At 34.3% G+C, this 19,444-nt stretch overlaps 1 protein-coding gene across 5 annotated transcripts in view; it reads left to right on the forward strand.

Annotated features, from left to right (window-relative positions):
- Positions 1-19,444, forward strand: part of GRIK2 (glutamate ionotropic receptor kainate type subunit 2) — a 630,583-nt gene that overhangs the window by 400,298 nt on the left and 210,841 nt on the right. For all 5 annotated transcript variants that reach the window (XM_029223762.1, XM_029223766.1, XM_029223765.1 and 2 more), the window contains exon 9: positions 13,800-13,913. In XM_029223762.1, the coding sequence (XP_029079595.1) occupies positions 13,800-13,913 (114 nt within the window). The remainder of the gene's footprint in view (positions 1-13,799; positions 13,914-19,444) is intronic.

Consider the following 19,444-nt stretch of genomic DNA (forward strand, 5'->3'; position numbering starts at 1 on the left):
AGGGGAGGGAGTAAAGTCAAACATTTCCTGGTTCCGGTCAGCCTCCAGAGGGGATGTGTTAATTTCTTCCTTCCTGCAGTTATTCACAGGTGGCAGGTCTAAGGAGGGTCACCAATACCGCATACACAACCAACCACACCTGTCCAGACAAGCTCTTGGGCCATGGCAGTGCCTTCTCTAAAGCAAAAGAAGGAGAATAAGGGGATAAAACAGTAGGCAACTTTGTCTACCTCAGGCAATAATAGGACAATTTCTTTCTTTAAGATCCTGGTATTGAAACTACTAACAATAGGAAAAGGAAACCAGAATAAGTGATTTTCGCAGCTTGAATTTTTCTGGTCAGTTCAAAGACCGTATTGTATATTCCACTTTCAAAATATGTTTAGAACCCATCCATTTCTCCCTAAATCCATTGCTACAATCATGGCCAGGGGAACCTACCCTGGACACATACACTGGAGCCCCAACAAGCCTCTGTTCTACTCCTCCTTGTAATCCATTCGCCAAATCATAGCAGCCAATGGATGTCTTTAAAAGCAAAATGATCCATGTCATTTCTCTAATTTAACTCATCCCTTTATTTCCATTGTATTTTGATTAAGATCCAAACATGATTTACAATGAATTCCCTACCTCTCCCACTCAACTCTCACCATCTTCTCAGGTGTTTTCTATGCTCCAGCTATACTGGCTGTTTCTCATTTCCTCACAAGGTCAAGACTTTCTATTACTTTGGCAGTAGAGTTTTCCCGGTCTGGAATACCCATTCCTATCACCTTTGCCTGGCTAACTTCTTACTCATCCTGGGGGTTGCAGCTTACATTTACTTCCTTAGATAGGTATTCCCTAAGCCTAATCAAATTTAAGTTTCTCATAGTGTCCTCTACTTTTTCTTCCTGACACTGCCTATAATTGTGTATTTACATACTTTTTTTTTTTTTTTTTTTAAGGCTGCGTCCCTAGCCAGAATACACATCCTATTAGGTGCAGAAAAATGTGTCTCCTTTCTCACTGTTTACATATTCAAGGCCTAGCAAAGTGTCTGGCACGAAGTACATCCTCATGAAATGTTTATTGACTGTTGAACAAATGAAGGATCTCTATGAGAATCATAAGAGATACTTCACATAGAATACTTACTCAGGTGTCTGGTGCAGTTATTTTCCAATAGCAGAGCTTTTTTCCCCCCACTTTTTCCAGCTTTGCTCCATACTTACAAAGTGGGAAGAGAAATCCAATAGTCAGACAATCAGTGGGCTGGGGTAGTGGGTCAAGAATTCAAGGGGTGAAGGATCTTATAGCACAGGAGAAAGCAGCACTGAAGTCTGAGCTTATAAGGATGCACCAATGGCATCTCTGGTCTTCTACGTAGTGCAGTTGAATACTTTCTGACACTTCATTACATCGATGAGTAAAAATAAATATTCTATTTATAAATTTTCCTTTTTTTTATTGTAAGTTTATGTGTGGAAGTAAACAAAGACCACTTGGATGAGAACAAACAAGTTGTTATTCAGAGCTTGCTATAGCAAGGGAGCAACTTATATTTGGCAGAGATTCAAGGGCAGGCAAGGGAGTGGAAAAGTTTTATTTGGGAAAGCCTCAGGTGTGCTCTGATTGGAGATTGTTGGCATGAGAAAACTGGAGGTGGGCTAACAAGAAGCAAGGTATCTTGGGTGATTGGTTTGGTGTGAGTTTCTCTGGTTGCTCCTGAGTTGGAAGAGAGGGGGAAAAAAAAGGAAGCTGCAAGTTATTGAACAAATCTTGACCATTCTGGGCAGATTGCTGCAGAGGTTGTGGTTTGGCTTCCCATGATGCTTGCTCAGAGGATCTGGTTAAAGTTCTATTGTCGTACATGGTCTGTTATCTATTTGTGTATTCAGTCTGTCAGTGGAACTTGGAAGAAGAAGGAGAAATAGCAAAAAGAAAAACGGCTGAGAAAAATGGACATAATTGACATGAGGAAATAAAAAATGTCTTCATAACTGACAATAAAATTAATATTTTTAGGGTTTTTTAAATATAATATTTAACTGGGATATGATTTACCATTGGAAATGGCTTAACTTACTTACCTAGTCTTCTGAGGCTTAGCTACATTTTAGGAAAGACCAGCTTCAGATGGAACAAAAGCATGACTAATGGCAAAAGATATTAAGAAATATTCAGAAGGTTCTTAGAATATTACTTCAAAAAGATTCTGTTTAGAGCAAAAACAGTTGGAAGGGTTTCACACAAAATAGGTTTGAACTGAGTTGATGACACTACACGAAATTGGTGCATTTCCATTGCTAGCTGAGCTATCTAAAGGCCATTAAAAAAAAAAACAAACTTAGACTTCGAAAAGAATTCCTTCTAAGAAACTATAATGCAATAATAAAATTGCCTAATCCTACCATATTATTGAATTTTATTATTGAATGTCCATTGTGACAACTATGTACATCATGCGCTTTCCAAGAAAAAAAAATCAGTCTCTTGCTATTATACTTTATTGATTGTTCAAATGGATTTTTATTATACTAGAGAATATTTTCTTCTAAATAGAAATGTTAAACTAAAATCATACCTGTGTACCTCTCTTGCCCTTCCTGTAGCATCAGAATTTGTTATCTGTTCTGGTTATTTTGCTGAGAGTCTCTTAAAATGTGATATTTATATTAAAATAGAACTTGGAGAATAGAATGTTCTGCCTCCTCAGTGGAAAGGCCTAATAAATCCTTATTGAAACTGGCTTTTATGAAACTGGCTTTTATGGTAATATATTAATTTAGAAAAAAACATAAAGATCAAACTAATACATTTATCTGGCCAGAAATGGTGCTAAGGGTCCTGGAATTTTATAGGCCTGTGAACAGTCATGCCATGTGTTTGCCTCAGCGCGCTTTTATAATAAAATCAGCTTCTAACTTGTGCATCTTTAAGGAAAATCTTGGAAAAGAAAACTGGCTATAAAAAGCCATCTTATGTAATATATGTTTGCCAATTTCTACAAAATTAAGTATTTATATAAATAATATAAATCAAAATAATCCATATTTGCAAACCTTTAAAAAGTTTAAATTTGTTATATTTTACTTTCAAGTGAAGCTTCATTTCAACTTTTAAAATCTGTGTTTTCTGAATATTCACTGCTTGCATTTTTACCCACCAGTAGAGAAACTGCTATCAGCAATCCATAGGCTTCCCGCTGAAAACACAAATATTTTGATAATATATGGAGAGAGTGAGAATTAGTAGTGAAACCATGCCTGCCTGAGTTTACAGGCATATATGTTCCAGGAACAGAACATGTTTCAAAGTGCTTTTTGAAGATTTTTTTTCTTGGTAGAATATATATATATTTTTAAAAGTGGTAATTTCTGTAGAAAATTTTACTATTGCGCTTTCTCTTGCCAGTAAAATCCTATAGTCATTAGCTCCCTGTGAAAAAGGTGTCTGAATGGAATTTACAGTCTTCCAAATTTATCTAAATCTGAAAATCCACACTAGATAAGTGAGATTTTTTTTTTTATCTGTAGAAACCTAATGCATAGCAGCTTTTATCTTTCTCTCTTTGATGGCATTTGGTACATATATCTTGGTCCCCATGGCAACAATGACCCCCAACTTTCCTAGGAACTGAGATTTCTTTTGCCTCTCTGTAGGAAAGCAATGCTAATGGTGATGTTGATCAGTAATCTTTAAGCCAGTGGGAAATGTGTTGTTTGCTTCTTAAAAAGCAAAACTGGATCCCAGGCAGGACCCAAACTTAGTGTCTTTTTTTAGAGATGTTAACCATTTAATTTGTCCAACTCTTATAAAGAATCATTACATGCCCTATTTCACAACTGTACTGACATTTTTTGGTTTGTGTCACTATATTTATAGTTATTATTTTGCTTGATAACTTTTAACCTTCAGGTTGGTAAAATATTTAAGAAAACTCTGTATGATGTTTATGTTTAAAAATCAATAGGATTGCCTTACTCGAGGGCACACACTTTCTTACTTTGGTCCATCAGAGAATATCAAATATTGATTTTTTTCTTTCAATTACTGAATTTGAATTAAACATGTATACTAAATGTAATTGTAATACATTGGTTTTATTTCAAATAAATCAATGAACTACATTTTTATCCTTGCAAAAAATGGCCCCTAATTTAATATTGTCATGTCATTATATTTGAGAACAGTTAACTCATTGATTCAAATTTTATTTTAAAAATCAGAACTACCACCTGTCTCTTAACTCTTTATGTTTAAGGTTGACTTTGCCCTAAACAAAAATAAAAATCTTAGGGGTGAAAAATCTATGTTTAGATTAGTCATCCCTTTCTATAAGATCATTATATTATATACTTATTCATTTATTGCTTTCACATCAATGCTGTAGTTCTCAAATGGTGAAATTCCAGAACCCATGTTAACTAGTTAATAGACAGTTTTAGAAAAGTTGTTAACTGAAGGTTTCTTTGTGCTGTACTCATAGGCCAAATCACTTCTGTATGAAAAAGACTCAGTTCCCAGGTAATTATTCTTTACTCTGATTTCTCCCTGTCAGGGAGCACATAGGCATTTCTAGGAAATGTTTCATGTTTATTGTTGAGAGATCAGATGACAATTCTTTCTGAAGTGATCTCCTGTTAATACTTAACCCAATGGAAGTACAATACTATTCATTGTTATTAGACAGTAATGTAACTAACAATCTGTACTTTCCATTTAAAAATATAACACAGGAAGGGGTGAAGTAAATGAGGTCAAAGTCTCTAATTTACCTGCAACACTTAGTAAGAAAACTACTATGTTGTAAAAACTCTGTCCTCACTACTCATGTTCCATATAGACTTGAGAAACCTGAGTTTGCAAATTATCCAGAAAGAATGGTTACACTAGTTAACCGAGAAACATGCAGTTCACCAAAGTATATTCAGTCAATTGGAGAGAATACCTTCCAAATGTAAATTAGCATTTAATACCAGCACCTTCCTTATGCTTTTTAATTCTCAATACCCTCAAACAGTACTATCAGGAATGCCTTTTCTTCTCAAAGAAATAGTAAATACAATGCAAGGCAAACTGTATGGGTCATGTGGTTGTAGGCAGCTAATTATTGGGAAGATTTTTTTTTATTGAGGTATAGTTGATGTACAATATTATATAAGTTACAGGTGTACAGTATAGTGATTCACAATTTTTAAAGGTTATACTCCATTTTTAGTTATTATAAAATATTGGCTATATTCCCTGTGTTGTACAATATATCTTTGTAGATTATTTTATACATAATGTTTTGTACCTCTTAACCTCCTACCCCTATATTGCCCCTCTCTCCTTCCCTCTCCCCACTGGCAACCACTAATTTGTTCTCTATTAGTCTATTTCTTTTTTGTTATATTCAGTGGTTTGTAATATTTTTTTAGATTCCACATGTGATGTCATACATTATTTGTCTTTCTCTGTCTGACTTATTTCACTTAGCATAATATCCTCCAAATCTGTACATGTTGCTGCAAATGTCAAAATTTCACTCTTTTTTATGGCTGAGTAGTATTCCTTTATATATGCACCATATCTTCTTTATCCATTCATCTGTTGGTGGACACTTAGGTTGCTTTCATATCTTGGCAATTTTAAATACTGCTTCTGTGAACATCAGGGTGCATGTATCTTTTCAAAGTAGTATTTTTGTTTTTTTTGTTTTTGAATATGTACCCAGGAGTTGAATTGCTGGGTCATATGGTAGCTCTATTTTTAGCTTTTTGAGAACCTTCAATACTGTTTTCCAAAGTGGCTATACCAATTTACAATAGTTCCCTTGGTATACAAGGGCTCCCTTTTCTCCACATTCTCACCATCATTTGCTCTTTGTGTTCTTTCTGATGATAGCAATTCTGACAGGTGTGAAGTGATATCTCATTGTGGTTTTGATCTACACTTCCCTGATGATTGGTGATGTTGAACATCTTTTCATGTGCCTATTGGCCATCTGCATTTCCTCTTTACAAAAATGTATATTCAGTTCTTCTGCCCATTTTTTCATGGAGTTGTTTAGTTTTTTTGCTGTTGAGTTATATGAACTATTTATATATGTTGAATATATATTAACCCTTTATCGGTCATATCATTTGAAGATATTTTCTCCCATTTAGTAGGTTGTCTTTTTGTTTTGTTGATTGTTTTGTTTCTTTTGCTGTGCAAATGATTTTAAGTTTAAGTCCCATTTGTTTATTTTTCTCCTTTGTTTTAGGAGAGGGATCCAAAAAATATTGCTATGATTTATGTCAAAGAGTGTTCTGCCTATGTTTTCCTCTAGGAGTTTTATGGTTTCTGGTCTTACATTTAGGTCTTTAATCCATTTTGAGTTTATTTTTGTATAGGGTGTTAGATGGAGACTCTACATTATGATAACACTGTTTTACAATGTACAGTGTGGTTTCTCATGATCACCACACAGGCCTTCTTTGGAAAAGTACCACTTACGTTCTTTGTTCAAGACAGATGAATATGTCTAAAATTAAGTCAAAACAGTGTATAATCAGAGAATTCATTTTCCTTTTTACATTACTCTATAATGAAAAACTGTATTGCTTTTTTTTTCATTCTCCAACATCCATGGTTATATTGTTAGTAAACAATAAGACAGTGTAAATAGAATTTTGATAGATCCTATTGTGCCAGTTGGTTTTTAGTGGGGAAGTTATTTCTTAACTTTAAATGAGATTGACTTTATATATAACTAATATTTAACACTTAGCTGGGAATGTTTATTTTGTTCCTACCTGAGAAAGTTTTTGATATACTTGTCAAACAAATTATTATTGCACATTCCACAGAGCATAAAAAATGTCTCACTGATTCTGCTTACAAGAAGCAGTGCTAACTTACATGTTTAGAAGAAATTATAAAATGCTAATTACAGATGAGACAAGCAATTATGTAGCTCAGGAGAGGAAAGAAAAACATTCTTTGGACCTAAAGGAGTAATATGAGATACAAAACAAAGGAAATTTATACTGAGAAAACTGTCAAAAACAAAGATAAATAAATAAAGCATCAACTAACTAACGAGATACTCAGATAAATAATTTTAAAATCATTTAGAAAACAAATGTTTTTTCTACCTTAAAAAATAAAACAAAGCAACCAAAGAGAAAATATATTTTACCAAATGAAATTATATGAAGAATTTTTTAAAAAATCCTGAGAAGTATAAAATGTAAAGCATAAAATACATAAAATTCTTACAAATATTTATATTAACACATAAAATGTAACTTAGGAAAAATTCAAATAAGTAGCAAAGATATGTGACCTATTACTCTCAAAGTTAAAGATGATATTAAGGTAGAACTTGAACAGAACATGAAGAACAAAACATGAAAAACAAAATATGTAAATATGAAAGAATAGACACAGTATACATTCAATATTTGCTGAGTGAATGAATGAATGAATAGGTGTGGAAAGTTAACAACCTAAGAAATCCTGAAAGTCTTCATTATGTAGTAATTCGCTCATTTATTCCGTTTAGTCATTTATTCAATAAATATTCATTGGGTATTTATTATCTAAATTTCAAAGTTGTGACATCCTCCTTGAAGGCACTTAAAGTTTAACACAAGAAGATATGATACATAAAAATGAAATATAATTTTAATTCAAAGTAAAACATAAATGGAATTTCTGAGACAAAGAGGACCAGTATATTCAGAACCCTCACACAGAAAATCCCTAGTATGTCCTGTATTCAAAGGCCTTAGGATAAAAGGATGAGTAAACCAGTCTCTAGCCTCAGGGGATTTAAGTTTTAACTAGAGAGTGATTAAAAAAAGAATTACAATTAAAATGTAATGTGATACTCCTGTGTTGGGGGCATACATAAGTTGTTCTGTCCATTGCTACACAGAAGAGGGAACTGCTTTTCCCAATGTTTCTATCAGTGATGAAGATACATATGTAAGGTAGTGAGAGGGAAAACATCCATTTAAAGAGTATAACATTTATTGGGCTTCCCTGGTGGCACAGTGGTTAGTACGACTGCCGATGCAGGGGACCCGGGTTCGTGACCCGGTCCGGGAAGATCCCACATGCCGCGGAGCGGCTGGGCCCGTGAGCCATGGCCGCTGAGCCTGCACGTCCGGAGCCTGTGCTCCGCAACGGGAGAGACCACAACAGTGAGAGGCCCGCGTACCGCAAAAAAAATAAATAAATAAATGAGTATAACATTTATAGAAAACATGACCACATGAATAGTTTAGGAAAATTGTAAATGCAATAAAATTCACCTTCAGAAAATGGAGAAATGCCTTATATTTCTGGCAAACATAATGAAAAATGAATTACAGTCTCTGCCTTATATTTCTGGCAAACATAATGAAAAATGAATTACAGTCTCTATCTCTGTGTCTCTCTCTCTCCCTCCTGATTGAGATTTAAAACTTCCAAATAGAGATTACTAGAAGCTTTCAATAAAAAAATATTTACCAAAAAAGAAACAAATATTGGACTGCCCTCAGTCTCTTTAGTAACATTAAATAATAGGAAACATGACTAAAACAGAGCTCTTGAAGGAAGAAGGCTATGACACAATATGTCTTTATTTAGTCAAGTTTTCTTTGTACAGGAACATGACAAAAATATTTTCAAATCTACAGATAGAAGCATGTCACGTAGTTATCCTTTACAAATAAATTGTCTTCTATAAGAACAATGATAAATGAAAGCAAATACTCAAAAAGAGGAAACTGGCTAGAAATCCTAGTAAACAGTAAAAGTAGTTAAAGCATACAGAGGGAAGTTTTTGAATAATAGTTTTAAAGATTATATTAAAAATTACATTTGTTTTCCTTGGAAAAGAGATGATCTATGATATGTCAAGCAAAAGAAAATGAGAGGCAGTGTCCACAACCCCAGATTAAATTAACTAAAACTATGGATCCGTATGTGTAGTAGCAGAATGAACCAAAGTAGTGAATTTTCATAGAATAGATGCCATTTTAATTTTTATGATTCAATATTGATTTTATGATGTGATTGTAAAAGTTTAAACAAAAGTTGACCACACCCCTTTAGTAGACTGAAAACTTTATCTCACAAATTACCACAGGGAAAAGTGTCTACCAACATATCCAGAGGTAGAAAAGAAATAGTGAAAACCAGAAAATATCAAAGGAACAAGGTTAAAAATAAGATCCAGGGAGAAAAAAGATAGGACATTAAAAACATTCATGATGAGCTGCTTATAAAGAAACCCATAGAATGAGAAGTATGTTGAAAGTATAATTAGAGATAATTATTTATCAGCAAATGCAAATATACAAATAAGGTAAGCATGATTAATACTAGGTCCTGGAAATTTAGGTGAAAAGAATTACTTAGAATAAAAAGTTATTTTTATGTGATAAAACATACTATCTAGAAATAAAGGCAACAGTCATAAACCATTATAGTATCATTCAATTATGTAAGTCAAACTATTAAAAGTAGAAGATGAATTGTTAGGAAGTTGTATTATACCATGAACCGTCAGGGGGATGATAACAAGCACAACAACAGTTTTGGAAAGTTATATGACAACATGTACTAATAATCCTAATAATTCATATTATTTGGGCTCAGTAATTCCAATTCTAGGAATTTGTTTTTAAAATAATAAAAGACATGGGCAAATATTTGTAAATAACTCTGTTTACTAAAGCCTTGTTTTTAACAATGATAGTTAAATTGTGATATGTTTATATGATGTTCATATTATACAATCATTCAAATTATGAATTTGATTAATTTTAATGCCAGAAGAAAATGCTCAAAATAGTATAGAAACAGGATGTATTTAATAATTTATATAATACTTGTAGCACACTTATAAACACCTTGCATTGACTTCTTTTTCATTTAATCCCCACAACAGCTCTGTGAGGTAGATAATGTTATTCCCCCATTTATAGATGAGGAAATTGTGGCACAGAGAAGTAATGTGCCCCAGTCCCCTGGTGGAAAGTGGTGGAGATGTAATGGGATTCAGGTAGTCTGACACCCCCTTCAGAGTCTGGGCCATTAACTACAAGGCTATGATGGAAATTTTGCAAGGAACATACATGTAAAGATGAAAGACTTGAAGGAAATACGCTAAGTTTTATTAGCTATGATTGACATGGGTATGTATGTAGGTTCAAAGTTTAAATTGATGTTCTCGTTTATATTTTTTTGTGTTTTATAATTTGACAACAATAAATATGCATTCCTTTTATGAAGAAGAGCAAATTTATATTCAGAACCAGAATATAAAATAAGAAAAATGAATAATACCATAATTTTCTATAGTTCTTTGTGGTTTTTGAAGTACTTTCAAATTACTTCTCTAACTTGATGCTTATAATTAAAGTGACCTTATGATTTAGTATCCAAACCATGACATTTTTAATTGTACAAGAGGGTTGCTATTAGTATTTACACCAAGAAGATAACCATAAACTTGAAGTATCCAAGTCAGCCAAGATATAGACTCACTCTATCTAAAATACCTCTGTGAGATCAAGAGTACTTTATTAAATTTTGGAACTGAGAAAAAATAAATGACTTGATTAAATCATATAATGAAAAAAATCATGGTTCTAAACATAGATTAAAAGAAAAAAGATTGTCTTAACTCAATCAATGGCTCTCGTGATTAAAACAAAACAAAACAATAAACCCCACTGATGAAAAGTTCTTCAATCAGTACAAAATTTTGAATTATGCAGTCCTAATAGATTTAAAATCTGGGAATCATACAAAATTTTATTTGATTTAAAATGTTATGCCATTGAAATTTCTGAAACTTCATAATATTCTGCTCAGAAACCTGAGATTTATAAAAAGGGATACCTAATATTTGTGATTATAGGTAATTATGGATTCATGAGCCAGAACCCTTTCATCCCAATAGTACTAGAAAAGCAACTGACAGAGGATGAAACTAGATAAGTATGTTTAGAAGAATGAACATTGAGCTAAATTATTTTTTATAAAAGTAATCATGGAGGATGATGTAAGTGAAATGGGCAATATTTTGTATTAGTGATTTGATTAGAAAGTTGAAAAACTTACTGGTCAAGCTTGAGGGTGTCATTTGGCAGATGACCGTGGGCAAATGATGTTTGCCAGTGCTTTGGCTGGTAGAATTACATGTCTGAAAGAAATCTAACTTTAACCAATAGTGAAAAAAAGGGATATAAAATCTAAAGGACAAATGCGTAATAGGTATTAATTATAGATCAGGGGCAGAAAAATGGCAGTGACTGCAAAATAAAATCTGCAGATGTCTTGTTTAGCCAACAGAGTATATATATATATATTTTTAAATGATTTTGAAATTGAAACAATTTAAGCAGGTCAGGTAGGCATTCTAGGTTTGACATCCCTTCTGTCCTCCACCCAGGTCCCCAGCAGGGCCTCTTCTAACTCTGGTGATGCCTTGCTGGGAACTTGAAAAAAGTACCTGCTCTGGGAACATGCAGCCCAAGGCACACAGCAGAGCGGGTTGGGATTGTGGCCCCTCTTGCTCTTCTGCCTTGAGATTTTTGTGAGATTTAAAAACTTCACTCCCTAGCCTGGAAATTCTTACTACTGGCTTATGCCCTTTCACGTCACACATTGATGCTACCTGTCCGGCCCTTGAAAACTTTCCATTATTGACCCTAAATTATAATTAGTCTCTGTCTTTATGACATCATGGTAGTCTCAGTCTAAAGTAATTTAAAAGATCAGTAGGTAATTTAATTTGGAAAGAATGCTGAATCAAGATTTTTTTTCTTTTTTTTCCCTTACTGTATTATTTGACTTTTTTTCTTTACTGACACAAACATTAGGAATATATAGTTTTTCACGGTAAGAGGAAAATTAAGTAAATATGAGAAAATATGTCAAGAGGTTCTTTTTTAAACATCACTAGAAACATTTATATTGAATTCCTAGTATAGTCAAATAAGTTCTTGAAAAAGAACACTGAGATTTACTTTTATGTACAACTATTAGAATGACATATCTATTCTTATGAAGAACAGAAGTTATTAACATTTCTACTTTTGTGCTTCTCCAATTAAACGGAGATAGATATCTTAAAGTTACTAAGAAAGCTATGCAAATGAAGAGATCAAAAAGAGTATGTATGATAAAATATAAAGAAAATAAAAAGATCATAACATTTAATTTGGATTTATGCTGATGAGACCCTTGTTAGCGTATTTAGGTAGACCAGAGTAAATGTTACCTGCTAAATCAATGTCACGTTAAAGATAATTTAATTTACAAACAGTTCCCAACTTATGATTTTTCAACTTTACAATGGTGATGGTGCAAAAATGATACATATTCAGTAGAGACTGTATTTTGAATTCTGATCTTTTTTTTCTGAGCAAGTGATATGTACTACGATAATTTCTTGTGATGCTGGCAGTGCAGTGAGCCCCAACTCCCAGTCAGCCACTCCATCACCAGGGTAAACAACTAATACACTTACAACCATCCTGTTTGTACATATAACCAGCATGTTTTTCATTATAGTTCAGTATAGTATTCTATAAGTTACATGAGATAGTCAACATTTTATTATAAAATAGGCTTTGTGTTAGATGATTTTGACTACAACTGTAGACTAATGTAAGTGTTTTGAGCGCGTTTAAAGTAGGCTGGGCTAATCTATGATGTTTGGTAGGTTGGTGTACTAAATGCATTTCTGATTTAACAATGTTTTCAACTTATGATGGGTTCATCCATAAGTTGAGGAAGATCTGTATGTACAAACCTTTACTTTAAAAAGAAATTGATAATTTATAGCTTCATTTGAGGAAAACAAGTTGGGTAATTGGCTAGGGGCATACGTAAGACAGATTTCACTACTGATGACTCCCAGGTTTGAGAGGGTGAGGAAAAGTAATGCTGACTAAGAAATACTGACTCTGCGTCTCCTTTTGTTTCTGTTTTCCTTTACTGGTCACCGTTGTTACATGACATGCAATGGTGCAGGTGCATGTATGTAAACCACCCAATCTATGTATTTAGTGGCATCTTATGCTTATATGTATCTCTCCAGAGGTAGCTCTATGTCATCCTATAGACTGTGTTCAGTGAGTATAAAATGTCTGAACACAGAGAGTATATGGCCTAATCTATCAGAGGATATTAGTTAAATTAAAGTACATATTGAATAGAATACAAGTGGAAGTATTAGAATGGGTTATCCAGATGAAATTATGCTGTAATCTCCTTTCCTTGGAGTATCTTAAAGCTGCAAATGTGTATTTTTAAATGCTCTGCAGGTAATTTGGGGTATGATTTTGCCCTACTGGGGGTTTTGTGAATACGAATTAATGCCTCCTTTAAGCCTGCTTTTACCTATTAATTTACCCTGGATCTCCAGGTTTTGCTCTGTCTTTTAGCTTTGTCCATATAATATGGCATGTTATCATTGTAATGAGAGGATAAGACAGATCCATTACTGTCAAAAATATGTGCTATTAATGAGCTTCCAGCCAGCTATCAAGGTATCATCAGCAGTAGTTTATCTTGGTGAATGAAAGTGTGAATGGAAAATTAAGCTCCTCACACTGACTGTGGAAGTGCAATGGATCATTTTGTTCTTTAATGTCACACTTCACTGGACACACTTCACAAAGCAGTGAATCATGCTTAAAACAAGCAGCCTTTACTTCAACAACAGCAGGTAATGCAGCAGATGTGAATAATATGTGTTAGCAGTCTTAACTTTCTCTTCAGTGCTCTCTCCCAGGTGCCTGATGGACGATTTACAAAGTACATATGCTATTTTATAGATTGGAACTTGGGATCCAGCCAGTGGCCTGAATATGACAGAAAGTCAAAAGGGAAAGCCAGCCAACATCACAGATTCCTTATCCAATCGTTCTTTGATCGTTACCACCATTTTGGTAAGTGTTTTTCCATTCTTTTTAGATAAATGTAGGTAAACATGGAAATGGATAGAAAAGGACATTATAATTGGAGTAGTAATGAACAGAATGTAATATATTTTACAGTTATTTAGCAATTACTGTATAACAGATGAGTCAATGTTAATTTAGTCACAGTTTTATTTTGTTAGCTTTTAATGATATAAATTATATTAAAGTTTGGGCTGCTTACGTTGATTAATAATACAGCTTCATATATTACTGGAAATCTTTATGTTTCTACAAAATTAGTTGCTATTGAAAAATTGTCAATGTTAAGATTTGAAAAGTACACTGACATGCAGCTGTATAAATATACTTATGTGAGGAGCTGCATGTGAACTTTGCTTCTGCTTTCATCTCCTGCAGGTATATTTCAGAGGGCATACCATTTATTTTTCAGGACTTTTTCTATTATAATTATATTTTAACCTTGATTTCAATTTAATTGTTTTCATCATGGCAAATTCACTTTTACTTTACTAATCTCCATAATGAAGTCAAATGACAAGTGCTGTTTTAAGCCAGAAATATTTTCATCACCAATAGAATTAAATTAATACTGATAAGCTGGATATTTTTACCTCTCTTATAATTATATATTTTAATTAGATCACACAGTAATGTTTACGTATGCCTACCATGCCATTTGCAAATGGGAATCTTAAATTTAGGACAAGCAAGGGGCTGATGAATTAGCGAGTACTTTTACCTACAGAATAAATTTATCAATACTAGTTCTTAAGATTCCCCAGGTAATCAATAGGAATGTAAGATTATTGTCCAGAGCAAACCTCCACACAATTTTAGCATTTATATAATTTCTAAATTTGATTTATGGTGGCAAATCAAGCCAGGAAGAATTCATAATCTTGTCCTTATAGTAACAACAAAGGATGTCAGATTTCTAGGCATGTCAAAACAAAACGCCTTGTGTTAAAGACTCTTGATAATGAAGCAAACCTTGTAATCATGAAATGACAGTGATGGAAGTTCATGAGGATTTTTAATTACTCCCTTGCTAAGAACCTCAGTAAATACTTGCTTCATCATATCCAAACTTTGCTGGTCCCTTTAACTTAATTTTATATCTCCTTCTCTTTTCAAAGATAACTCCCAAACCCACCAATCCACCAGCCCTGGTCCTCAGATGGAATGTCCTCACAGGGCACTAATATATCCTTTATCTGCCAGTATATCCTGGATCTCATAACCTGCTGCTGGGACAATTACAGTAACTATGTACCTATCCTTCCTGCTGACAACCTTCTCCCATTGCAATGCACTTCACTCTCCACTGTGAAGATCTAACTCTGTCGTTTCCTGCTTCTCTGCTTACAAGTCTTTAGTGAATCCATATTGACCATTAAAAAGGCCCCCAAGTTTTGATCCTGACATTCAGAACTTTCTACAGTCTTGCCTTCTCCCACCTTTCTGTTGTCATTTCCCATTATTCCCTTCAGGAATCCTGCATTTTAACTGAACTGGGGTAATCAGTTAGCCTATTACTGTGATTGTGTTAGCCCCGTTCCCTTTGTTTGCAATATGGTTCTCTCCATTTCTGAAATATAGAACTTGTCAGTAGTTTATATTATTTAGAATGAATACTATGTTATTTCATGTGTGCAATATTCCTCCAAACATCACCGACCAATCCTTGGAGAATTAGGATCTGACTAAGCCTCCTGTTTTTACACCACATGTGCCTCTACAATGCTCACAGAGTAAAGAGTGCTGGGCAAGGGACATCTGTCGCCTTCAGCAACCAGCCCCCATTCTCCTTTCTATTTTCTTCCTGATCCAGCCAAACTCTTAAATGCATCACTTATTTTATGGCTCCAAATCTTTGCTCACTTCTTTATGGTCCCCTGTGAAAAATTTTTATCCTTCCAGACCCATCTCAGATGACGTGCTCTCTGTGAAACTCTTTGATCTTTTCATTTAGTTGCGTATGTTTGGGGTGGGCAGAGGAGTATACATTTCATGTATCATAATACTCTATCATAGCACTCACCATGCATTTTTTTATTTTAGAAATTTTGTATATATCTGGGTCTCTATTTGGCATGGATCTGTACAAGGCCAATAATCAAATTTTACACTTTTTAGATCTCTTAGTGTCAGAGAAGAGTGACTTGGGCATAGGAGGCACTCAATAAATATTTGTCAAATAAAATAAAATAAACAATATTTAATTAAGCAGAAAATTAGGGGGGTAAGCAACTTTTAAATGGCTGTATTTAAATATTTTTTAAGTGTGCAGGTTATTGCAAACTTCTTGTCCAGACAAAGCAGGTGATTAAGACTACCCATACGATTTCTCAGTATTGCTTAATTACTCAGAGTTATTTTATAAAAAGTATCCAAATATCTTTCTCAATAATAAACAATTTTATATCTATTCATAAACAAGTGGTATTTAATCTTAGCTTCATATCAGAGCCAGGCATAAAGCTTTTAAAAAATTATTGCTACCTTTAACTGTAGGACATATTCATTTTTTTAAGTTCCACAGGTAATTCTGACCTGTAATGATGATTGAGAACTATTCCTCAGATCATTGCTCCATATAACCAAGATGTAAGATCAACTCTGGAACATACTCTAAGCTTACATTTTAATGAATAGGTTACTTATATTTTAGACTATGTCACTGTATTAGTTTCAAAGAGGTTGTGATTTTTGTTAAAAAGAAAGGTACGTTATTTGTTTTTATATCACTTAGTTGAAAAACTTCTTTTTCTGAATATTCTGATCACAGCGTATCCACAATCAGGAAAAAATTTGAAGAGATTATTTACGTTATTTATATAAGCCAGCTTGATATAATTTATAGATACTTAATTTATATTTTATAAGGAAGTATGATCATTTGATTTATGTTATGATTATTTTGTCCTTTTCTCTCTTGGAAAATCTCAGAGGAGATTCTGCCCATGTTGTGAATAATGATATCTCCACAGAGAGAAGTTCACTTAATGCTTCTTGTTTGACATTTTTATTATGTGTCTTAAAAAGAGCCAGTGAGGTTTTCTAGAGTTTGGCATCATCAGTGTGCTTATCATAATCAGCTCCATTTCTCTTGAATTTTATTTATTTTTTTAATTCATTCTTTTTGTATTTAACGAATAGGTACTTAGTGATGATGATATATCAGGCTTTGTGATAACCACTATATATATATTTTTTGTTTTGTTTTGTTTGCGGTACGCGGGCCTCTCACTGCTGTGGCCTCTCCCGTTGCGGAGCACAGGCTCCGGACGCACAGGCTCAGCGGCCATGGCTCACGGGCCCAGCCGCTCCGTGGCATGTGGGATCTTCCTGGACCGGGGCACGAACCCGTGTCCCCCGCATCGGCAGGCGGACTCTCAACCACTGTGCCACCAGGGAAGCCCGAAACCACTATATTTGATGGAGAAAATAGACACGGTCTCTGCCTTTATGGAGCTTAGAAAATGGTAGGATTCATAAGGAAAACTACACACACGCACACACGCACACACACACACACACACACACAGACACACGTACCACACACCACACCTTGTGATTAAGATATAAGAGAAAGATAAAGTGTGTGATGCCTTTTACAGAATGATCCAGAGTTACACCAGGGATCAGGAGTGGAAGGATGGGCCAGGTTAGGTCTCACTGCCGAAGGATAGAGAGTTGAAGTTTGAGAAGAAATTATCAAGGTTAAGAGAGGGGGAAGGAATACTCTCAGCAGAGAGAACAGCATATGCAAGGGCCCTAAAGCAGGAAAGATCTTGAAAAATTTGCAAAATTGAAAGAAGACCACGATAACTGAGCCTGGTGCTTTTATCTGCTTCTCAGCTTCACTAAATAAGGATATATGAATATGGTTCATTAAAAAAAATAATACACATTTTTGGTATGTCTCTATGTGCTAGACATTGTTCAAAGCATTACTCATAGATTTACTCACTTAATTGTCATAATAACCTTTTGAGGTAGATACCATTACCCATACTCTTTTACAGGTGGGAAAGCTGGTATGCAGATTGCCTAAGTAACCTGCTCATGGTCACAGAGCTAGAAAGTAGAGAAGTGGGCTTTCAACCAATCTGTGTGTCCAACTTGAGCAACCAATACTGTAAAATGAAGTCTCTAGTGGCCCAGGATGGAAAAGTCTAACAACTATAGTTTATGACCAGAATAGCATCTTGATTGAAAATTGTTCACCTAAAGCAGTGCTTCTCATCCAGAAATCCCACATATGCTAGAGCACTGTGATGCCGTCACAGGTGTGTCCCCAGACATCTAGACATTTCCTCAGGGGCCAAGATTTAGGCTACTCTTGCTTGGATGCCTCGGGCCTCTTGTTTCTCCCCTCTCCTAATTTAGCGCTCAGTTTTCTTTCAGCTTCTTTAAACCATAATCGCAGATATTTCTGGGCAATCAAAAGAGTAACGGGGCCTATCTCACTTTTTCTCTTTAGAATTGAGATTAAGCATCTTGTTTACTAATGTTTTTTGCTCCTCTTCAACAATATAACCTACGTCCAATACATTGTATGGGCGTAGTACATATCAGTAGTCATATCATGGAATGAGTTGATTTTAGAAAGCTCTAAACAATTTTTTAAATATTTATTTTGTTAGTTTTGACTTAAATGATGTCATACAATTTGGAAATTATGTAGCCTCACCTGCAGGTCTAGACCTAAAACTGCAGCCTACTCATGCCCTCTCTTTCATATTCCTCATATTACCACTCTGGCTTTTGCATTTCAGATTCAGTGGTTAAAATTCCCTTGCTTCTTGTGTTTATCATTATTATTGGAGTTACAGATATCAACCTTAGAATCGTGTTTTCATATATGATGATTTCGTTTATTGCATAACAATTGTTAAAATATAAATTTCTAATCACCAAAAATAATAACAAGAATACTCTTTCTGAATGAGACGTAGAGAGCTTTTGAGAACAATGTGTGCTCTATTTTCAGTTTATTAGCCTCATCCCGTTGTCCTTACTACTATGGGTACACTAGCTAGGGGCAGTATCAGGTGGCTGAATATTTATTTAAGTTCATAGAAGGAATGCCTATTTTCCCTCTGTGTTCTTGGTTTTCAATAGATTTTTTCAGGCCTGTCTAAATACGTTGAGTGTTCCCCACTGTGCAGCTCCTGTATAATAATTGATTTTTGTCCATCAAAAGATTACTAGCACTAAATGCTACTGTACATGTTCTTTCCCTTAACAACTAGTAGCACTTTAGCATGCAAATGACTATAAATTTGGTGACTGTTTCAGAAAAGTCACTTACTCTTAAGGAGGTTCTTTCCTCCCGGTTGCTCAATGAATTGAACAAATGTGCTTGCATCTGCAACTTAGTCTTAGTTTTTATTTTCTTAGCACTTCCTGGAAGGTCGTGTATCTCAGTACTTAGTTTACTTGCTTAGGCTTGTTAAGCTTTATTGTTGCAGCCCACAGATACAGGAGGCTTATCTGGGAGCAAACTCCCAAGGACAGTGGAAGGAATTACA

The sequence above is a fragment of the Monodon monoceros genome, unplaced genomic scaffold (assembly GCF_005190385.1).
Source record: "Monodon monoceros isolate NGI ecotype Baffin Bay Population unplaced genomic scaffold, NGI_Narwhal_1 Super_Scaffold_15, whole genome shotgun sequence".
NCBI classification, from domain to species: domain Eukaryota; kingdom Metazoa; phylum Chordata; class Mammalia; order Artiodactyla; family Monodontidae; genus Monodon; species Monodon monoceros.